The sequence below is a fragment of the Daucus carota genome, chromosome 3 (genome assembly GCF_001625215.2).
Source record: "Daucus carota subsp. sativus chromosome 3, DH1 v3.0, whole genome shotgun sequence".
NCBI classification, from domain to species: Eukaryota; Viridiplantae; Streptophyta; class Magnoliopsida; order Apiales; family Apiaceae; genus Daucus; species Daucus carota.
Window position 1 is genome coordinate 16,488,687 of NC_030383.2, and position 22,967 is coordinate 16,511,653.

The 22,967-nt window shown below is 33.7% G+C and overlaps 4 protein-coding genes and 1 long non-coding RNA gene across 7 annotated transcripts; 1 reads left to right on the top strand and 4 right to left on the bottom strand.

Moving 5' to 3' along the window:
* Positions 1-3,181: 3,181 nt before the first annotated feature.
* LOC108212317 (uncharacterized) lies at positions 3,182-13,065 on the bottom strand. 3 transcript variants are annotated; one of them, XM_064088839.1, is made up of 12 exons: positions 12,774-13,065; positions 12,515-12,586; positions 11,736-11,834; positions 6,608-6,969; positions 6,242-6,471; positions 5,884-6,102; positions 5,420-5,780; positions 5,029-5,264; positions 4,744-4,947; positions 4,474-4,566; positions 4,251-4,367; positions 3,182-3,821 (listed from the first exon to the last, which is right to left on the bottom strand). In XM_064088839.1, the coding sequence occupies exons 4-12, from the start codon at positions 6,966-6,968 to the stop codon at positions 3,468-3,470; spliced, it is 2,175 nt and encodes a 724-aa protein (XP_063944909.1). In that variant the 5' UTR covers position 6,969; positions 11,736-11,834; positions 12,515-12,586; positions 12,774-13,065; the 3' UTR covers positions 3,182-3,467. The 3 variants fall into 3 exon arrangements, with proteins under 3 accessions (XP_063944909.1, XP_063944911.1, XP_063944910.1); XM_064088841.1 differs by having other exon boundaries at positions 12,763-13,065; XM_064088840.1 differs by having other exon boundaries at positions 12,671-13,065.
* Positions 7,553-9,084, bottom strand: LOC135151070 (uncharacterized). Its single transcript, XM_064088600.1, has 2 exons — positions 8,088-9,084; positions 7,553-7,990 (listed from the first exon to the last, which is right to left on the bottom strand). Exons 1-2 carry the CDS (start codon positions 8,978-8,980, stop codon positions 7,555-7,557), a joined length of 1,329 nt encoding a protein of 442 aa, XP_063944670.1. The 5' UTR covers positions 8,981-9,084; the 3' UTR covers positions 7,553-7,554.
* LOC135151398 (uncharacterized) lies at positions 9,204-10,624 on the bottom strand. The gene is made up of 2 exons (XM_064089832.1): positions 9,296-10,624; positions 9,204-9,227 (listed from the first exon to the last, which is right to left on the bottom strand). Exons 1-2 carry the CDS (start codon positions 10,622-10,624, stop codon positions 9,204-9,206), a joined length of 1,353 nt encoding a protein of 450 aa, XP_063945902.1.
* A 5,400-nt stretch (positions 13,066-18,465) lies between the features above and the next one.
* On the top strand, positions 18,466-20,122 carry LOC108213884 (uncharacterized). Its single transcript, XR_001805394.2, has 4 exons — positions 18,466-18,873; positions 19,151-19,255; positions 19,341-19,789; positions 19,917-20,122. It is a non-coding gene; the product is annotated as an uncharacterized LOC108213884 (long non-coding RNA).
* Positions 20,123-22,217: 2,095 nt separating this feature from the next.
* On the bottom strand, positions 22,218-22,736 carry LOC108212319 (protein GLUTAMINE DUMPER 6). Its single transcript, XM_017384050.1, has 2 exons — positions 22,443-22,736; positions 22,218-22,298 (listed from the first exon to the last, which is right to left on the bottom strand). Exons 1-2 carry the CDS (start codon positions 22,734-22,736, stop codon positions 22,218-22,220), a joined length of 375 nt encoding a protein of 124 aa, XP_017239539.1.
* Positions 22,737-22,967: the final 231 nt, after the last annotated feature.

Consider the following 22,967-nt stretch of genomic DNA (forward strand, 5'->3'; position numbering starts at 1 on the left):
GTATTCGATTGGAATTGTTAGAAATCCATTAAAATCTTGAGCTATTCAATTGAGATTTTAAATCATGCTACAAAATTTGCTGGTATTCAATTGAGATTTTAAAATATGCTTTAAAATCCGATGGTATTCAATTGGGATTGTTTAGAATCCATTAAAATCTGATAGTATTCAAATGCTGATGGATTTTTTGGATTTCATAAAATGATTGATTTTGTGGCATTCTTCAGTGTATTTTAAGTTTTTTAAAATCCCACCAAAATCAGTGGGATTTTGAAACATTGTGCTTAAATCCTATCAACTCTGCGACATTTGATCAAGAATCCGCACAAAATCAAAATCACATACAATCCATTAAAATCCATAGACTAAAAACAATGCATTAAAATCCCAATCGAATACACCATGTTAGTATTTTATATGGGCTATATGAATATGGGTCATTTGAATATGAATGTGGGTTTGCTTGAAAGTGGGCTATATTATATATTTTTCATTTTATTTATATGGAAATTATGTTGACTCATTTTCTTATATAAATATCATAATTGATATTTAAAGATAATAGTTCAATTCATCTAATAATTTCTATTTTTCGTAAAAAATATAAATTAGATTTGTATATTTTATTATTTTATAAATTCGTATTTCCATTTTATGAATTATTATCGTAAATATTTTTATATAATGAAGATTTATTATATTCTAAATTTGTATATTACATTTCTAAGTTTATTATTTATTAAAATTGTATATCAATACTCATGTTAAAATTGGGGAATATTGGAATTATTCGTATATTAATATCATTTCTTGCATTCGTATTTTTAAAATTTATTACTTTTAAATATTTTAGAATTGTGAATTTTGTTATTAAAAATGTACGAAATATCTTATTATTTAAATTTGTTTATTATTCTAAAATTCCTAAAAATCAGATATTAGTGTATGGCACAGATTAATATTAGTGACAAATGAGGACTTAACCAACATGCGGCTTTAAGCTAGCACTTAAAGTTGAATGTAATTTTAAAGCGAAAAATGTCTGTTTTTGTAATAAGTTAGAACTCGGCTTAAAGTCATAAATAAGCCAGAAGCTGACTTAAAGCAAGAAGTTAGTTTGAGGTACTTTTTTCAGTGACTTAATTTTTTTGAAATTTTTTTTTTAATAAAAATTACCACCAAGTCATAAATTACCCATTTTTATTTTTATTTTTTAATAACCTTTAAATTATTAATAAGTGAAAATTACCCGAACAAACATTTTAATCTCTCAACTTATCACATTAAGGGTCTGTTTGAGAGTGCTGTTAAGAATTGCTGTGTTGTCAAAAAAAATGCTTTTAAAAAAAGTACTGGTGTAAAAATTAGATAACTGTTGGTAATTTTTTTGATATTTGCTAATTTTGAGTTATATTATATAAAAATAATTTTTTTGGTGAGTTTTGATCATACTTGTAACAACTTCCTGCAAAAGCTGAAAACAGCTTTTTCCAAAAGCATGTGAGGACCCGCTTTTTCTAAAAGCAGCTTTTCAGCTAAAAGCAGCTGTTCGGGAAAGCTGTTTTTAGAATTACCAAACAGTTTTTCACCTGTTTTTTAGTAAAAAGCTGCTGTTACAGAGTTTGTACCTAAGGATCTGTCTGGGAGTGCTGTTAAAAATTGATGTGCGGTCAGAAAAAGTGCTGGTAAAAAAAGTGCTGTTGTAAAAAAGTGCTGTGCGGTCTGCAATTATTGTAGCAATTTTGTTTCATATTTACCAAACAATTTTTCACCTGCTTTTCACCAAAAAGTTGTTGTTGCTGTCTGCAACAGCAACCCCAAATAGTACCTAAGTCATAAACTATGTCAAACAGACTCTAAATTCAATAGGAATTCCATGCAGCTAATTGAAAATCACAAAACATGAAGAGAGATCGATCTAGAGGTGTGTACGGGGACAAGTATTGGGCCTAGCCCAAAAATCCCAAGACAGTTGAAAGGCCCACAAACAAATAAATATGCAAGGGACATGCTGAATGAAGGGGCTATAAGTAGATGAAAACCTCTCTGCCAAGGAGGAGGTTGGAAATTAGAGGAAGGACTTGTATCTTACAATTTTTTACTCTAAATAAGAAGGGGTTATAAATAGATGAAGCCCAGCACATTTACCCAGAAATCAAAGAAATCCAAGAAGAGAATGTATGCAAAACTAGTTTGAAGCTAAACTCTAAACTCAAATGATTCCAAAAGACTAATCATTCCCCAAATTATATTTTCTCCGTCTCATTTTAGTTGTCACATTTGGTTTTGTGCCGGTCAAATTGACTAAGGTTTGACTAAAATTTATTAATATTTTATTAATTGATAAAATTAAAAAATTTATCATCGGAAATAACTTTTAATCAATATAATCTAAATTCCTGCTAATACCCATTAGGTATATGGACCTTTTTTTCCCAACCCGACCCGGCAATTACCTCCTACAACTATGCACCGTTTCTTTTTCCTGTCTCTTTTCCACATTTCAAATCTCCCATGTTTCAAAAGCTTAAACTAGACACGTACTTACTAATTTCAAAGATGCATCTGTTGATAACTTCCACAATTTTAGTCGGGAGTTATCAATTTCAAATTAACCACGACAAATCAGTTTTTATCACTACACCATAAGTGCTCATTTGCAACATTTTTAAATGTTACTATAGGGCCTAAAACTGTTACATTAAACCCATTTTTCAGAAAAGTAACACTTTTTGTGTGTTACATCCGCGAGCATTACCTTAGACATATAAGGTAACACTTTCTAGTTCTATTGTAACATCTCATAGAGTGATACCTTATGCAGATAGAGTAACGCTTTAGTATTTAAATGTAACACCCTACTGTGTTACCTTTGACTTGTAATAAAATCTTTATGAAATAGGACCCACCAGTGGGCCCCACACGTGGAGCCCGCACGTGGGCCCCACACGTGGCCCGCACGTGGGCCCCACACGTGGCCCGCACGTGGGCCCTACACGTGGCCCCCACAAGTGGGCCCCACTAGGTTACTCTCTAATGTAACACTAGAATTTATGTAAATGCAACACCTTTTTATATTTTTTTGCAACACTATAATAGATATGGTAACAACAGTTTCCAAAAGCATTGCCCTAAAAATCGTATAATGCAACACAACATATATCAATTGTAACACTTGACATAAAAAAAAAACTGAAATATACTGTTTGTTCATACATCATTTCCATAATATTTCAACCACAAAATAATAGCCAACCAAACCAACCACAAGCAATCCAAATCCTTCCACCAAACAACCACAAGCAATCCAAATCCTTCCACCAGCCATTACAAAATAACACCTTCCAAACTACTAATAATACCAAAACAAAGTAAACCACATTAATAACTACGAATACCAGAATGTTAAAGATACCAAAGTCTAGTCTTAAATGTACTGATGATAATGAGATGATAATCAAAGGCAGCTAAGAAGTTTCGCCGGCTGTCACTGGAGTTCCATTATCATCACCATCACTGGATACAGTAGCTCGAATGTCAACATCCAACTTCATACCAGGATTTGCTTCCTCGAGCTTTTTGAGCAACATTGTCATGTTCTCCTGAACTTTTCTGTTGACCTTGGCTTCCAGTTCACTTTCAATGCTTTCCTTTATTGTCCTCGTCAGCTGTTCTACATAAGGGTCTGTAGAAGAAGGTGCAGATGTTCCACCGGCATTTTTACAACTCCTCCCCACCAACCATTCTCGCCCATGATCCTTTCCACCTGCAACCAATATTTCTGGATCTTTTCCAGAACTGATCAATTTTTTCATCCGCTTCTGCAATAGAACACCATTGCCCACATTTCAGATATAATACAAGTACAGATTTCTAAAAAATTGCAAAAACCATTGTTCATTTTTTCGATAATATATGCAAGCTATAATTATTTTATAAATATGAAGTGAGGTGACTGGTGAGAGTGAAGGGGAATTTTTCATTTTATGAGAGTTTAAAACATATACACAGAATACAATATAAATTTATAAGTTAGATAATAAGATCATGTATGGATATTCCTTTTCTAGCCCCCAACAAATTGTTCACAAAGCTGCTCTAGATGAATATACACACAATACAATATAAATTCATAAGTTATGACCCAACCTCTTATTTAATGAAGCATATAAAAAATGAAAAAAAAGGGATTATAATAAATTATAGAAGACAATAACAAATTTAATCAGTTAAAACTAATATTAACTTACAATTCTTTTCTTAACTGCTTTTGCAGTTGGCATGTACTCCCTGTCTTTCTTTCGCTCACGAGTTTCAAAGTAGACTTTGGCGTTTGATGGTGAGGCTTGGTTTGGATCTTTTTTTTTCTGGGAAATAATAAAAACAAATCACGTGTCATTAGGGACAAGTATCCGACACATACAAGAATATTATTTGAAAATTCATATAACATGCATGTACGAAGTCACATACCAAGTCTGCCCTGACTTGTGCAAGAGACTTTGGACCTATAGTATGTGTATCCGTATATGAATTACGGCGCTCTGCATTATCCTCAGCTATTGACTGCAAAAATAAAAAAAAATCAACGGTAATACTTGGAAATATTTTGACTGTCATGCAGATGGTAATTATGATTAAATTAATGTCTAACATGTTCACATATATATACTATTGAATCAGTGGTGCTTGGACAAATTGAATAAATAAATATTTAGTGACTAGAAATATTTTTTTTAATACCTTAATCTCGTCATCACCCCAGTATATTAAGAGCTGTTTAAAATCCTCCAACGGAATGTCCTCTGGCCTGTTTTGGAGCCTTTCCTCATCCGAATTATACTTTGTATAGTACTTCTTCTTTATACGAGATTTGTGCACCCTCCACAAATCAGCAAGAGTCCTGTTCACCCACCATTGGGCTTCATCGGGAATAATATACCTTTGCTATAATATACAAAAAAATGATTATTTCATCATGTAAATATGGAAAGTAAATTACACTATAATTCAGGTGATATATATTACCCTAGTATATTCCCACATAAACTTCTTCAGTTCAGCGGGTACAACATGCCAGTTGACATAAGTAAGAGGCACATTATCTTTGACTACTGTCCCAAGAAACCTACTCAACTCAGAATCTACTCTTCCATCTTCTGAAATTGGCTGGGAGTGCTTATTCAACATAATTATAGGTCTTTCGGCAGCTGCCCTTGCATGAACCTTGGTCATTTTTGACCGACCTCTTGGCTTTCTAGGAGCTGTACAAATACATATTTAAAACAAAGACAGTTTTTTAATAGTTACATGTTCAAATTAGCTGATATTAACTCCAAGTTGTATTTAAATTGTATTAAACTGATTTTAGTTGAATTTTATTAACTTTTCCGAGCAATTCATATTTGTGATCCCATACCTTTTTCGATTTCTTCATCTGCAGCGTCTTCCATGTTTGCTTCAGGAACCTCATGTGGTTCTGGACCTTCAAGTCCCTGCTTTTGTTTCTCCCGCAAGGCCAAATAAGCCGAGATAGAACCAGCTGCTACATTATCGACCGGCTGTTTTAATAGCTTACTGCAACTTGGCTTTAAGACTTTGCTTCGAACTTTACTTGGTACAGCCTTCTGAGTTGCAGTGCCAATTTGCGTTTCTTCCGGCTCTGCTGTTTCGGTGGCAGTATGAGTTGTTTCCATCTCTATTATAGTGGCAGCATTGGCTCGCGAACGGGTTCTCGGTCCAGGTGCAATCTTCTTCTTCTCCTGGACTTTTTTCGCTTTCTGCAAATTGTAGGAAGTTAAGTAATACAAAATTATGTAGCACATCTTTTGATGTGCATAATCCCAGGATGTATCATAAGCCATGAAATATTTCACACTGTACCGGAGATGTGTCATCACTTGCACTTTCGCTGTCAAACTCCAGATTATAGTCATCTTCAGTAGTTGCTTTCTTTCCTTTCACCTTTTTTACTCCAACACTTATCAAACCATCAGCAACCTCTTTGAGCCCTAATTCTTTTATAACTTTCTTGTTTTGTTCCACACGCAAGAGTCGTTGTCTTTCATATTCAGACATGGGAAGTGGCGGTGGTGGAGGCAACTGCAAAATTGAAAAAGTCATGTCAAACAGTCAGTGTGGCCGAATAGCTCAATACAATCTTTGTGGATTGTGGTATTTCTTCTTTAATTTTATTTAAGTTTATCTAAGTTAGAACTCTAATACATAAAATTAGTTGTACCTGCTCAGCAATCATCTCATCCGCTCCACTTTCTTGGTCGTCACTTGTATTGCCTTCCAATTGTAATTTCCTTTTAACACTTCCTCTCTCCTGCTCAGCATCTTTGGATCGAGTAATCCTTCTTCCTACGATCTCAGGAGACTTCCCCTTCATCAATTTTTGTTGTTTCTGCTTCCATTGGAGTTGATGTGTCGTCACATATTGACGATCCACATGTTTGTTTACAGAATCTAAAAAATCCACAATCAGAAAAACAATAGTTACAAGGACCATAACTACTATTCTCCAACTTAAGTGCAAAAAATGAAAATAAGAATCATAATTTATAAAAACAGTAAAAAAAGATCTGCAATTCAACTTATCTACCTTGTACAATGTTTTTCCTTGGCCTTACGATGACGTGGGGTTGCATTTGTGGCAGCGGTTCAATCCCAGTATCAATGTGGTTATCAATGTAAAAATTGACTTCATCATCAGCAAGGCAATCCGCTAGATGCCCCAACACGTCCCGATCTGCTGTTATCAGCTTCCAGCCACCTTTTTTCCCTTTACTCACATAGACTCCTCCAATTTCGGAAAAGTGGAGGTAATCCTTTACATATTCCATGAGTACTGTATATGAGAATTCATCTAATTCTACACCAGGTACAAGCATCGAATCCCCACCAGAATAAGTTGATCGGTGAAAATTTCCACTGAAGAACAATCTAATATTCATAGTAGACATCCTGAAAAACATTAGAATAAAGGTCAGTCTCAGCAAGATATAGAATGCAAAAATATTTAGTCTGCATATTAACACTAACAAGATAAATACTACTAACATGATACACGCTACTAGTCTATATATAATATAAAACAAAATCATTTCCAACTTGATAGCTGAGAAATACATATATGAAGTACTAATGCGAGCAACAAATAAGGTACATCAGTACAAGCAAAACAATGACATTGTCTTTGAATCTAATACAAACATTGTTAACATCCCCAAAAAAATTTGCTGCGTCTAACTTAATTATTAGCTTATTAATCTTCAAGAGAAATTTTTTTTAGTGGGACATCTTCTCGACACCAGTTGGTTTCCTGAACTTCAGTATTTGCTCTAGAATGGATGTGAACAACATCCAAGTCATTTTCATTCACATCTTCTGAGAGAGCTTTCTCATCAGATTCATTGTCACACCAATCCCTTGGAAGTTTGTTGATGACATAGTATATCATTTTTTCAGTTGGATCTTCCACATAAAACACCTGTTTCACTTGCGAAGCCAGTACAAAAGGATCAGATTTTTGGTGTAGCCTGCTGAAATTCACTCGAGTAAGCCCATATGGGTCTTTTTCTTCTTGGTACCAGCAACATTTAAACAGGAAACCGATAATTCACCCCAAAAGTCAACTTCTACAATTTCTTCTATTGATCCATAGTAGTTGACATGCCCAATAATTGGGTTTTCGTCTTTTGAACTTGCGAAACTTGTGGTTTCAGCTGACAAAAAAACTCCACTATTTTGAGTTGTACATCGAGAATCTCTAAACTTGGTATGAAATCTAAAACCATTCACTATATAGCCGGTAAACCTTTTCGCCATTCGATTAGGACCCAATGCAAGAACTTTTAATTCTTTTGAAGCATTTTCCATTTTTCCAACCTCCCCTTTCAACCAGTTGCAAAACTCTTCAGTGTGCGTACGTGCCCTCTTGTATCTTCTTGAATTTTCAAGATTATCCACTAACGCTTGATGATCCCTAAATAATTTTTATGTCAGAACAGAGTATAAAATACAGATTCATGTTATACTTAATCAAGAGTCATGTTATACTTAATCAGGAGATGAGAACTTACTCTATCAACTTCTCAATTTCCTTGTTGCCACAATTGAACAAGATATAGCGATGACATGCCTTCAAATCTGCTTCTTTTAAGCGAATTGTTTTTCCATCTCGGTTCCTTCGTGTTCCAATATGACCATCCACTTGTGTTGGAGCCGAATACAAACTATTATTTACTGCCCCTTCATCGTATAGAAATCGTGAGCAGAATGTTATACATTCTTCAGCTAGATAACCTTCAGCGATGGAACCTTCGGGTTTACTTCTATTACGAACATAAGTCTTTAACTTTCCAAGATATCGCTCTATTGAAAACATGTTTCGAAGGTGTTCTGGTCCACCTAATTCGACTTCCTGGCATAGATGTACAAGTAGGTGAACCATTATATCGAAGAATGCTGGTGTGAAAATCATTTCAAAGTGACAAACTATCTCGATAATTTCTTCTTGCAATCTCTTCAAATCATCCAATCTAATGACCTTACTCCATAAACCTCTAAGGAATGAACTGAATCTGATCATTGGCAATGCAACCTCCGGTTTTGATGCTTTCTTCACTGCAAATTGTAATAAATAGTGTAGTATGAAGTGGGCATCATGGCTCTTATACCCCTGAATTTTTCTCTCAGCTACGTTCACATACCTACTAATGTTGGAAGCACAGCCATAGGGTAGTTTAGTATTTTTCAACACAGTGAGGAAAATTTCCTTTTCCTTCTTTGTCAAGTCAAAAACTGCTGCTCTAATCTCCAAGTTCTTTCCATCAGCAGATGAGAGAGGATGGAGGGACTTTCTTATACCAATTTCCTGTAAATCTAAACGAGCTTTCACATGATCTTTCGATTTGCCACTAAGATTAAGTATAGTACCTAATATATTGTCGCACACGTTTTTCTCTATGTGCATGGCATCGAGGTTGTGACGAAGGAGAAGATGACGCCAATATGGTAGGTCAAAAAAAATTGACCTCTTTTTAAAAGGGGAGTCAACTTTATCCCTTCCCTTAACTTTCTTCCCAAACTGATTTTTATACCCCCGCAACAACTCCTCAATATCTTCCCCGGATAAAGTTGAAGGACTCTCGGCCATTTCAATTTGGCCATTGAATCTTCTTTTATCCAGCCTCCATTTATGTGTAGGACAAAGAAATTTCCTATGGTTCATATAACACATTTTTCTACTATGTTTTAAATAACTTGAAGAAGTCTCGTAATGGCATACGGGACATGCAAGTTTTCCCTTGGTGCTCCACCCCGACAACATAGCATATCCCGGGAAGTCGCTTATCGTCCACAATACACTTGCACGTAAGTTGAAATTCCCACCAGAAAATGCATCATACGTTTCGATGCCAACATCCCATAATTCTTTTAGCTCCGCAATCAAAGGCTGCATGAACACATCAATAGAGTTCCCCGGAGAACTAGGGCCAGATATTAACGTGGAAAGAATTAAATTTTCTTGCTTCATGCATAACCAAGGTGGGAGGTTGTAATTAACCAATATAATTGGCCATGTACTATGGCTTAGAGTCATCGAACGATAGGGGCAAAAGCCGTCCGCTGCTACACCCAACCTAACATTTCGCAATTCTGATGCGAAATCAGGATACTTCGAATCCATTGTCTTCCAAGCTTTGGCATCAGCTGGATGCCTTAGTTTCGCATCTTTTTTCCGTCCCGTTGCATGCCACGTCATTAGTTTAGCATAATCCTTGCACATAAACAACCTCTGCAACCTTGGTTTTAGTGGAAAGTACCTCAACACCTTTGCTGGCACTTTGTGTATCAATTTCTCAGGATCATTATTAGCTTCATTGCCATTTTTTTCACGTACAACCCACCTCGAAGCACCACAATTATCACAGACATCTTTATCTTTGTTATTTTCCCAAAACAACATGCAATTGTTTGGGCAGCAGTGTATTTTGTGGTAGTCGAGACCTAAATCCTTAATAATACTTTTTGCCGCATTGAAGGAAGAAGGTAAGTGGGCAGTAGGAAAAGCCTCTTTAATAAGGTTTAGTAATTCCCCAAAGGCAGCTTCTGTAATTCCATGCGCACACTTTAAGTGATAAAGCCTAATTATGAAACTCAATCGCGAAAATTTGGTGCATCCGGGATATAATTGTTGTCTCCCCTCTGTCACATGGCGATAGAACTTTGTGGCCTCTGCATTTGGCACATCATTGTTCTCTTCCACATTATCAAATCTTTTACCGGTACATCTGAACATCTCTTCCAGATTGTCTTCAAAATCCATCCCCGTACCACAGTCCATGTAGTCATCATTAGCACGGCTTAATTTACTTTGTGAAACCTCACAAATCCATTTGAGATGTAAAGGGGAAGGCCCGCTGCAAATTAGATGGTCAAAGATAATCTCTCGATTATGCCACGTTCGATTGACACAATTTTTGCACGGGCACTTCATTTCGTCCCCTTTGCAAAAAATGGGGAAGGCATTTTCCAGGAAAGCTTTTACCCCATTCACATACTCCTGACTATATCTTGGAAATCCAATCCAAGCTGTATACTCGTCAACGTCCATTGCAACAATCTAGCGTGTCCTACGGATAAAAGAATAATATATACACAGATATTTTTATTTCAGGCCCCTTACAAATATAAAATACATAAATTACAAATAAGCATATAAAATACAAATATTATAAATAAAAATATGAAATACATATATTACAAGTAAGCATTTAAAATTCAGAAATCACAATTATATATATATATATATATTGCTAGACGAAAAAAGGTTCAGAAAAAAGGTATGTTGCTCAAGTTCTGGGCTCGAGCTGTGACTTCCAATGCGCGTGCCCCTGGTGTTCTATAACTAATTAACCATAACCCCTGGTGCTCGAGCTAGCTACTAATATGCTATACTTGTTTAATTTAAGCACTGGAACAGTATTAATACATCCAGTCCAGGATGATAGTAATAATACTACAAAATAAAATATTAATACTATGAAGTTTAATAGTATTTACATGTAATAGAAGGCCTGTTATGTATCCATCCATTATCCTAGTTTACATATCCAGTCAACAATTTAAGATGGGGGTCAAGCCGTCAAGCTGTTCTGTTGTCATCACTAGTCCATTATTTTAATAGTCATTCATATATAAGCTAAACACATAATTCAAAGGGAATTAGGAGTTCACATTATCTAACCAAGTTACTAGATAAAAGTTGAACTCATTAAAAAGTAAGGACATAGGACGACTATTCCCTACTAAGCCTCTGATCCTCTATCCATCCAAGTCATCTAATAGTCTTGTATTCAATTCACTAATCGTAATTCAATATTTCCGATGTCATCTCAACGCGAGACTCTCCACATCAAATCAAAACCATGAAATGACAAACAAACTTCAATTACAAACTCAAAGCATGAATTCACTAGTTGCAAAAGCATAACCAACAAAACTACTCGAAATCATTTATAATCAAAGAACATATTACACGTAAAAACAACAATCAGAACATAATTGAATACGTATACACATGCATCTGATATAGAGCAATATGCTACCAGAAAGAAACTAATGCACCATAAAAGAGACACAAAAACACAAGCATACATAATCAAAATACATAATCAGTAGGTAACACAGTTATATATAACATAAAAATGAAACATTTAAATTACCTCAACTATTGAAGCCCCGAATTCAAGCCTCGATGAGCCCTAATTTTCAGCCTTTATGAAAAGCCCTAATTTTCAGCCTCGATGAAAAGCCCTAATCACCTGCAATATGAAGACCCAAGTCAGTCAAAACTCTAATTAGCTCGACTGAAGCACTAATCAGCAGGAAACTAAACTATAACACGGCAAAACCAACTTGACCACAGCCATACAAACAACTCGCCTAACTATCAAAAAAACTAAACCAAAAACTAATAGCAAAACTCGTAATGATTTGAACTAAACTAAACTACTCTACTCACTGTGACTCGACAAGAACCCAGCCATATACAAGACCCAGCTCAGACAACTTATAAAACAAAAACTAACTACCAAGACTAACGATTCAGCGACTCGTAAATTGGGAACACAAACTAGCAAATGAACTACAGCCATGACTAGAAAACTGACTCGGTTGCAACACAAAACAATCGGAATCAAAAAAATCAGTGAAAAACCTCTTCACAGCAACACAACTAGCAAAATAAACTCAACTATGATGCAGACTATACTCAGACGCAGCACTTAAAACCCAACAACAAGCTATTCAAACGACTTCATCAAAACTACAGAAACTCGAAACTGAAACAGAGGAAATCAAAACATAAAAACCAAACATAAAAGACAAAACATAAAAACCAAAGATAAACACAAAACATATAAACAAAATATAAAAAACAAACCATAAAAATCAAACAAAAAAATGGAACATATAAATGGAACATATATTCGACGGAAATTACCTGAATATTGAAGCACCAATTCAAATCCAACTAAAAGCCCTAATTTCAAGCCATAGTGAAAACCCTAATTACCTGAAAAAAGAACCCCGAGTCAGTAAAGCCCTAATTAGGCCGAGAATGAAACTAATTAGAAGAAACCCATAAAACCCATAAAACCCTGAGGTCGATTTAGTGAAGCCTCGATAGCGAGAGCTGAATGTGAAGCCTCGACTTAGACAGAGCCTCGATAGCGAGAGCTGAGTGTTAACCTTCGATTTACCTCGATAATGAGATGAGTGTCAAGCTGAGATGTGGTGAGAGATGTGGGTGAGAGCGGTGAGAGACGGAGAGTTGAGAGCTGGTGAGAGTGGAGAGGTGAGTGAGAGTACTGTTAGTGAAGGGGGAAATGAAAATGGGAGTGTTTCACATTTGGGGGGAAAAGGCCCGCTTCCATTTTCACCTCGATAATAGCTGTCTTTTTCTTTTTAATTTTTTTATTGTTTTGATATATATTTTACTAATTTAAAATATTTCTGTAAATATTGTTTATAATGTAAATATAATTTTATTATATTATGTAATATATTATATAATATATAATAAATACTAAAATAAAAATTGTCACGAATTTGTATATAATTGATTATATTTCATTTATATATGAGATGAATTAATTATAAGTGTAAGTAAAATTAAAGTAAATTAAAGTAGTTATTATAATATTGTAACGTTTTTGAATAAGTGTTGCAAGTTGCAACACTTCAACTTTAAAGTAACACTGATTTTGTATAAACGTAATACTTATTAAGAAGTGTTGCACTAGTCCCAAAAAGTATGTCTATTGTAACTAAATAAAGGTAACGCCCATAAAAGAATGTTACAAATGAGCATTTATGGTGTAGTGTATCCTGCATTTAAATCATTTGTCATGATTAGCAAGATCTGGGCTGCAAATCAATTTGAAACTGATAATAATCTTCTCTTCTTCAGAGTTTCTAATTTTTTATTGTCGTTGATCGAACATGTGGCGATCGGTTACTATATTCTAAAAATTCACATGAAAGAAACGCGCTCCGCTTGGTCCTCACTCTTCTTCATCTTATAAACATGGTAATCTTCTTCACAATTTAGTTTATTATCTTCCTTCAGAAATTTATTCGATTATGAGAAGTTGTTGATTATGAGAAGTTGTTGTCGGTCTAATAGTGAGTTTGAGTTTAATAGTTGATAAACGATTTGGTGTCATGTTTTGTGTAGAATCAGTGTATAATTTTGTTTGTGTTTTTGTGGAATCGAAGCATCGAGTAGCCAATGCTAATTTTGTTTGCTTGATATATGTTTGATGTAATGTCTGAATAAAAAACTTGTATATATATTATACGATTCTACTTTTATCTTCGTGACTTTTTTTCTAAAGTGTTTGGTTCTTATTATATGTTAAGATCTTTATATTTTGATGCAGATTTGATATCTGGGTATGATAATATTATTTTCAATATTTGTATCCTTTTTTACAGTTAGCCATACTCTTTGATAACAAAGGTATTGTACATGGTAATGTCATATCCACCCCAGCATCAAACACAAAGTCATATGTTTCTATTGGTTAGTATGTTTTAATTCATAAATTTCACAATCACTAATATGATAGTAAAATTACCGTCTATGTTAGCAACTACATACCAATATATACTTTAAATTTGTAGTGCACATGTTTGATGAAATTCTGACAAAAGTATGTTGATAACATGTCTTTCTTAAAATTTGGAAATCAGGAGGAAGCCGCTAGATATAATTTTGCATTTGTAAGTATGTAGTTCGGAGTTTAAAAAGTACCTCAAGTAAATCCTTTATTTAATATGTTAATTGGCAAGTGCGAAGAGAATTAGTCCTCAAACAAACCAAAATTAAGAAAAAAATCATGCTTTGATTGGTGAATTTGCGAATGCATTCTTTATCATAATTTGTGTATAGTATACCTCATTCTAGAATGGTTAAACTTGCTAGAGAATATTCTTTAACTTAAAAATTTGTAATAGTATTATTTAATATAAAGTACTCTTTGATTCTGCGAATATTTGAATATTTTGATCATTAAAGTCTTATATATTTGTTCTAACTGTAATATTTTTCTAATTTTTAATTTGGTTTTAATTTATATATAGACAATCTGATCTTAGAGTAAGGGAAAGTATGTATTTTGAAGACACTATATGGTGTCAAGGAAGCTGCCAAGTTTGTTAATGAAACAATTGCTTGCTGGGGTTGTTGCCTATTTGGCTAATCTGGCCTCCTATCGGATTACGACTAATGGTTTTAGCAGTATCTTTTATAAGGATGTTTTACTCCAATCTCATGTTTTTTACCTGATTTGCATACTAAATTTTGAGTCTTTCTTTCCTCATGTAGGATTGCTCATTAGTTTAAGATGAGCTTATAGAGGGCGGAGGAATGTTTAAAGAAAATGGATGTGATGGAGAAAATTCAGTTTATTAGTTGTTAAAGGTCTTCCCTCCCAGGCTCAGGATAAAGGTAAAGATAAAATCCTTGCATTTACATTTATTAGTAAGAAACGTGTTACTTTAGAAAGTATTAATTAACTTGATGGAGTCTAAAGGTTTAGCTAATATTACAAACCTACACTAAGAGGTTCTGGATCTAAATAAACTTTCTAAAGCTTTTACGTGCTAAAGAATTAAACCCGCTATGCTGAAATATCCATGATCCTTTAAGTCTTCTGATTACTCAAGGTTTGGCTCTAAAGAGTTAAATGTGGATGTTGAGTATCCTACTTTCGTGATAAAATGAAGCAGCAGGGCAGAACAAGTATTATGTGTAGTGAAGGTCTAAATATGGTTTTATGAATCTGAGTGTTATATGGTTTTTTTTTTTTTGTGAATTCGTAGTGTTGTTTTAGAATAAAATTTATATTAGATCATGACATATATTGTCTTATAACTTATAATTTCTTTGTTTACAAATAAATTCATAATTATATATATATATATTAAAAAAATTTGATATGAAATTTCTGAATTTGAAACCACGTCCTTAAAGTGACAGACTATTATTAGTATAGTTGTAGTTGATTCTATTGTTCGAGTTGCATTTGTTGGATAGAAGCGCATATCTTCAGAACAGTAGTGGCTTCAGTGTAAATCTATTGACAGAGGTCCATAGCAACTCCCAGGGAATATAAGAGATTGTCCAATATGACCAGGTAATATGTTTATATGGGCAAATTTATTTTAGTCATTCATTTAGTTTTATCTATGAAAGGACATCTTCGATAAATGATTATTTTGGTATTTGTATAACTCACATAAAATTTAAATACACTTAGAATCCTCTCCATTAGGACATATTATTTAAATGATTTTATCAAAATTCAAATGGTCAACTCTAGCTCAAAAAGGATTTCCAAAATATATTTATTTTACATAAATATAAATGATACTCCATGTTTACAAAAAGATTTTCAATATTTATCTAAGGAGTATTCAAAGGTTTTAAATCGCAATTTATCGGACGAGAAATATCTGGTAATGATATTTTCTTGTTTTACAATTGCAAAAGCAAAATGCAAAAGAAATTTGAACAAGGAATATACATTAATTATATTCTTTAGAACACTCTTTTGACATTTATTTAAAGAGACAAAAATATTTTTCAAGTCTCAGATTTTAAAAAATTATTCCTCATTTATACAATGTATTATTCTATGGAATAAATTCTTTTAACATCATAAAAATATTTCCTTCAAATCTCAAATATCTTATCTTCAAGGAAATATATTTTAAATGTTTCACTCAAGTCAAAATATTAGCCAAAGTTCTGTTCAAACTAAAAAAGGCTAATCGTATTTTATTCAAAACCGGAGACTGGTTCTATCGTTTTAAATCCAAATAAAATACTTCTACTTGCTAGAATGACTTGAAACTTGAGATATATCATTTGAATAATGTTTTTGGTGCATAGTAAATTTTTCATAATTTTCTGAGAAATTTGGTCCGGACGTTATTTTTTAGGGGCTGACTGGGATCTTTGACTGGATGTTTGACCAAGTCAACTTTGACCAAAATTTCCAAACCACCATTTTCCATTATTCTATGATTTATCATATTTTTGGAGTAATTTATTGGAGGTTTCGAAAAATCGTCGCATTTAATAACGATACAAAGTTACGTTATTAATCAAATTCTTGGGAAGCGTGCTTGTCTTCTAGTGACACAAATCAGCTGAGAATTATCCCATAAAGTTGTTTGTCTTATTATATAAGTGGACAACTAGCACAACAAAACCACAATCCACACCCTTTTGATCTCCACCCTTCATTTTCCTTTCATCTCAACCATTCATTCCACCCACTTTCCTCTATATATACCAACCTCCCACACACCAAATACTCCTAAGCTAAGAGCCAAGAAAGAGCTGAGATTTTGAGAAGTTATCAAGAAATACAAGTTTATATTCTCTCTCAAATATATTTCTCCACCAAAACCTTCTCTCTCTCAAATATATATTCATATATTCAAGGTTTTGATCTACAAGCTTTCTTACACTAACCGAGCTCAACCACAACCACTTCCAAGCTTTTGTAAGGGCTGCCCAAGTAAGTTCATAGTGCCAAGATCCGGCCGAACCTCCGGCGAATTTTTCCGACGAACTTTACCGGTCCATCTCTCGTAAGTGGTTACTACTTAGCTTCTTATTTGTGTCTTAACCGACCATTTTGTTTTAGAACTTTGTACCCAACTTCTCTTCATCTTAAAAGTTCTTCTAAAAGGTTCCCCAAAAGACACCAAAAGATCCGGATTTGTTCAAGATATCAAAGATATATCTTTCTCTTTTAAAGAGAACAAAAAGAACAAACAAAAATCCGTGAAAGTGCTCACTTGATTTGAACTTATCTCCAATAAGGGAGATATTTGACATAGAGTCAAATTCGTTATAAAAGCAAGATCGTACTTCCATCTATCGCCTTAGCATTGTGTGGAAGAGAAAGATACGATTCTAACGGCTTTTATACACGAAAGCTTCAAAAGAAAAGTTAGCAACATTTTTATTGTTGTTATTATCCTTGCTAAACTTTGAAGAAGCAAAAGAAAGCTTATTCGATCCCAAATTAACTTAACTTTATATATCTCGGGAAAGATATCGAATATTCCGAACTTTATTCGTGAAAGCTTTCTTATATCCTCAGAGGGTTGTGTATCAAGTTAAAAGAGAGGATATTATACAATCTCCGTGATCTTCAAATATATCTCAAATCGGAGATTTGTAAATCAAGTATTCTTCGATCACAAAGAGTTGATCTAAAAGAAAAGGAATACTAGTGAAGTCCTAAGCTCTCAAGCTTAAAAAGAAAGACTTATTTTGATTACTCCCCAAATTAACTTAACTTGGAGTAATCAAAAGTATACTTGTTCACAAGTATACCTAACTTGACTATAATATTTTTAACTTGAATATTATTGTCATCTCCGAACTAGTACCGTAACATACTAGTTCAAAACATATCTTTTACAACTTGTTTGTTTTCGTAGATATTGTTTTCTAACTTTTGCAGTGAGGTGAAGTGAAGTGAGGTGATTCTTGTTCTAAGACCCAAGTCTTAGACGTACTAACGGGGAGTTAGTCGTCTTCGCACCGTGAAGAAAAGAAAAGACCCAAGATCTAAGACCTAAGATCCAAGACCGGCAAAAGCATAGAAGTACAAAGACTACACCAAGGTTCTACATCGGGTTTGAAGAAGTAACGGGGAGTTACGTTTTAAGATAAGTCAAGTAGAGGTTTTACATTTATTGTGAGGTTGTAACGGGTAGTTACGCACCAAGATAAATATTTGTAAGTTTAGATTGTAACGGCTTCTCCGCCAGCTATAAGGAGTACATCTTTCTTATAGTGAAAAATCTCGAGTCCGGAGAGGAGCTCGGGGACTGGACTAGGGGTGTGAGAATCTATTAGAGGTTGCTCCATCGCGAACCAGGATAAAATCGACAGTGTTATATTTGCTCTTTATTTCCGCACATATAATTGCTAAACAACACGGTAAAAATATTTAAAACTTGGAAAATATTTTTAAAAGGCAATTATAATTTTTAAATTGGACATTAAGCTATTCAACCCCCCCTTCTAGCTTAATTCAACGCCTTAATCAGGACCTAACAATCTACAATTGTAGAATTGATTTCGAATTTACAGTTTAACATAATTTATGCATAAATTTATATTCTTCATCTAAATTCTCAATACTTTCTTCTACAAGCCGTTTTAAGTCATCTACGAAATGCATTTTATTTCAGAACTCTGCTCTTCATTTGTCTCAGAATGCTGACACACCAGGAACCTTCAAATCAATTACCAAAAGGGTGAAAAAGGTAAAGTTTTTTGACATCTTTAAAATGTTATATTTCTATTGAAAAGTCTCAACTCTTATGACCACTAATATTTCTTATTAGGAAATGTAAACTTTATAAAGTTAAATAATATAAGAATAAACTGAGTTGATGAAATAAGAAAGGAGGAGGTTTGGTAGTGAGAGAGAGGATTACTTTTTTTTTTTCCTTGGACAGTTCCTTCCAAAATTGTATCTATATAGCGGGTTAATGAGTCATAAAAAGGCAATTCATGAATTTTCCATTTGATGATGTGTAGGGAGGGGCGGGTTGATGCTGCACTGGCCCTGTTCATGAGATGAGAAGCAACTCCTGTAATGCGGATATAGTTCTCTTCAATATCTGTATTGATTCCTTTGGCAAGGTTGGTAAAGTGGATATGGCTTTGAATTTCTCTTTCATGAGATGAGAACACATGACCTCAGTCCTAATGATGTCACATATATCAGCATGATAGGAGTACTCTACAAAGCTAATAGATTGGACTAAGCTGTGAATATGTAGGAGCATATGTAGCTGAACAGGAAAGTCCCATGTGCATATGCTTATAACACCATGATTATGGGTTATGGACTGGCGGGAAAGTTTGATGGGAAGACCTGGAGCCTGAAAGATCCGGAAGTGAGCGGTCTTGGAGCCCCAGCTATGGGTATAGGTCCAGGGGCAGAAGGCATACTAACATTCTCTGAAATAGAGAATCACAACCTGGCAAATAAGGCCACTGTGGCACATGACGCCACAACTATCTCTACTTATTCAGTAGCAGGGAGTACATGGATTGGTTATGATGATATTGTATCGACGAGTGTTAAGATTGGATATGCATAGTCCCTTAGAATTTGTAGTTACTTCTTTTGGGCCCTCAATGGTGATCACAACCGGAGCATTTCCGGAACAGGTACCACTACTATGCTCCGTTTATCATTTTACATTTACAGAGCCCAGTTCTGAGTGGAATTTATTTAGTTTTCTGTATTTATTATATTTGGTCTTACTGGACTAACTGTTTTGTCGAAATTTTGCAGCATCCGAGTTATGGATTGATTAAGATGAATAAAGGCTGACGAGATCAGGAGCTTCAACTACACTCTCCATTTTACTTTTCTGAAATTCAACAACCTGGCTAACTATGATTGGATTTGGGGAAGACCATACATATTTTTCTTCTTGTGTTGTATCTGATAATTTTGTGAAATTTATTGCCATTCAGTTCATTTTATTTAACAGCCTATACCTAAGAGTGTTTAGTGTAGTTGTAAGATCAATTGAATTAACAGTGAGACCAGAAGACTTCGACTCAGTAAAGTTTTTTAATGGGTGAAAGACTCAGTAAAGTTTTTTAATGGGTGAAAGTCGATGTGAAATGACTTAAGCTGTTCTCGAGTTTTCAATGTAATTGTTAAAGTGTTTAGCAATTTCAATAATTTACACATTTGACGTGCATATATTTTTTTGGTTCTTTTAGGATTTTCTCAGCTTCCTCTCGCTCATGGAAAAGTTCTTACACCATCTATAGCCATATATGTGTATGTATAATTCACATGATGCATATAGTAGCTGTGTTGTTACTGAAGACAAACTAAGCACAAATAAATATTAATTTATTGCTTGAGTTTATACTATGCCAAAGTTTATACTATTCCAAGTCCATTCTCCAGAATCATTAGTACATAATAGTTTTACGTTACTTATATTCTACTATTATTTCTTTTATATCATTTTTTTCTTTTTGATTAGATTTATTAAATATGTGAATTTTGCATTTTACTAAATTTAATTTCAAAATTTTACTTTTAAATAATAATAGAATATATTGTTGGAAGTAGGAAAAAATATTTTTATTTTATTTTAATCTAATTTGAAAATTATTGTACATTGTCTCTTTGTATCTTTTTAGTTGCTGAATATAAGGCATGACGACGCCAAAAAATTGTCAATTAATATCTTATTTTTAATTTAAAAATTATCGTATAGTCTATGCCATATAAACTGCCTAAAATAACTTTTAAATTTTCTCTGTTTGCTAGACGTTTATTTTATTTGGATTGATCTGTGAAGTTCACGTTGTTTTGAGTTATATATTTGTGATGCTCTGAAAGTAATTGTTTACGAGTTATTACGAGAAGTGGTTTTTGATTGTGATATTAGTTAACGATATTTTTATTGTCATCGTCGAATACTGGTTGAAATTTGAAAAATTGAATGGAACATCAACAATTTCCGTGTGCGAAGCACGGGCAAAAAGCTAGTCTACTTTAAGATGTAATTTTCAGTTTTTTAAAATAATGAAAGAGTGATTCATAATTTTTGATCAAAATTTAACCAATTTGACCAACAAAAATAGATTTGTGACAACTAAAATGAGACGGAGGGAATATCAAATGACACGAGCATTAACTATAATACGAAGATGAAGGATTGCTGACTGACATAAAAGATCATGATAGTGTCTCAGTGTCGAAATCACAAAATTGGACTCCAATTTTTCTTTAAAAAAACAAGTTAGTAGATAACACAAATGATACTACCACCGTTCCACAATTTTTTATCGTTTGTTTTTTGGTTCGGCTCATTTTTTTACATTATAATTTTTTTCAACAATAATAAAATTTTATAATATAAGACTCTAACGGCTATTTGTTTAACCGAAGCTGTTTCTGCTTCTGGTTTCTGTTTTTCTCGACCCGTCTGTGTAAATAAGTAGAAACTTTTATAAAAAGTTTAGAATGCTAACTTTTCACTCCTTTTATACTTTTAAATACTTTATTAACTTATTACTCTCACTTCTGATCCACTTCTTTACTTTAAGTAAGAAGACACTTGTTTTCAGTTGGACGGAGGGAGTAAAAATATTAATAAAATCGAGTAAAAACAATCATCAAACAAGTTTCAAATTTGTGAGCTTTAAGAAAAGAAATATTCGAAAGTGCCAAACACCCTAAATATGCTAAATTAAAATTCATTAAAGCAACACACTGCTGATGCGCAAAAAAAAAATTATTCTTTTACATTTTCCATGATACCCACCTCATAATATTATGATCGGTTAAATTTAAGATCTCCAAAAATTAGTTTTTGTTCATTTAGATAAAATGGAATGAGTGAAAAATGTAATGAAAAATTATATTAAAATTTTATGAAGAAAAATGTATAAGATAATAATAATATAGACTAAATATGAATGAGTTTAATTATTTTATGATAAAAATAGAAAGAAAACATGATGTAAAAGTGAAATGGATAAAATAAAATAATAAAAATATAATGATTAAAAAATGAAAATTAGAAATATTTTTTTAAACCAACATCATGTTAGAGCAGAGAATTCATCCATTCTCCCCTGTTTCATTCCATCCAAAAAACACAACGCCTATGTCCAAGGCGGGGCTTGATTGACTACCCTCAGGCTGTGCGTGACGAAGACCAAGATGAAAATTCAGTGAACCGTTAATTCATAATTCAAAATATACACCAGCACATAAGCAAGGCCCCTGTACAGACAACTGACAAGTAGTGCAGAACAATAACATTATTATTTACGACCCCTAGACCTTATGAGCAAGAACAACCTTAGGCTTTGCCAGACATGTGGGATTCTCTTGTCCGGCCATGACAACCACGAAACTTGGCTCAGTGGCTCGGAGTTCATTCATGTCCTTGGACTGAAGCTCTTCTTCACGATCATCACTCGTCGACGATGATGTCTTGATCGGAGAGCAAGCAAGAAACATCAATGCTACTGTGATGAGTCCCAGCACTACTCCGAGGCCGCCATAGAGGTATGGTATCGGTGAGTTCCACTGCAGAAATTTTGTGTTGGCTAGGGTTGTATCATTCCCCTTCATGCTATGTAACTCTTGTTAATGTTAATGATATTTCCGTATATGTGTGAAATTCGAGAGAACATATGTGGACTTAAATATTTATAGAAGGAACATATATTTGTGTAACTTTATATGGTGTAGAAGAATCAGGATATATCCTTTTACGACAGGTTAAGTTTGGATAGTTTATGTAACATGTGCATTATATATGGACAAAGTATATTTCTGGTTCTAGGAATAAAGGGAGATCAA

Excerpts from the sequence above, each read along its gene's own strand:
- LOC135151398 (XM_064089832.1), bottom strand. The coding sequence starts at position 10,624 with ATGGACGTTGACGAGTATACAGCTTGGATTGGATTTCCAAGATATAGT. Across the intron at positions 9,228-9,295 it reads AGGGAAAACTTGCATGTCCC|GAAATTTCTTTGTCCTACAC; the intron begins GTATGCCATTAC and ends TATGAACCATAG.
- LOC108212319 (XM_017384050.1), bottom strand. The coding sequence starts at position 22,736 with ATGAAGGGGAATGATACAACCCTAGCCAACACAAAATTTCTGCAGTGG. Across the intron at positions 22,299-22,442 it reads AGGTTGTTCTTGCTCATAAG|CCTGAGGGTAGTCAATCAAG; the intron begins GTCTAGGGGTCG and ends CGTCACGCACAG.
- LOC108212317 (XM_064088839.1), bottom strand. The coding sequence starts at position 6,968 with ATGTCTACTATGAATATTAGATTGTTCTTCAGTGGAAATTTTCACCGA. Across the intron at positions 5,781-5,883 it reads CAAGTGATGACACATCTCCG|AAAGCGAAAAAAGTCCAGGA; the intron begins GTACAGTGTGAA and ends TACAATTTGCAG. Across the intron at positions 4,368-4,473 it reads CACAAGTCAGGGCAGACTTG|AAAAAAAAAGATCCAAACCA; the intron begins GTATGTGACTTC and ends ATTATTTCCCAG.
- LOC135151070 (XM_064088600.1), bottom strand. The coding sequence starts at position 8,980 with ATGCACATAGAGAAAAACGTGTGCGACAATATATTAGGTACTATACTT. Across the intron at positions 7,991-8,087 it reads GAAATTGAGAAGTTGATAGA|GGATCATCAAGCGTTAGTGG; the intron begins GTAAGTTCTCAT and ends AAAATTATTTAG.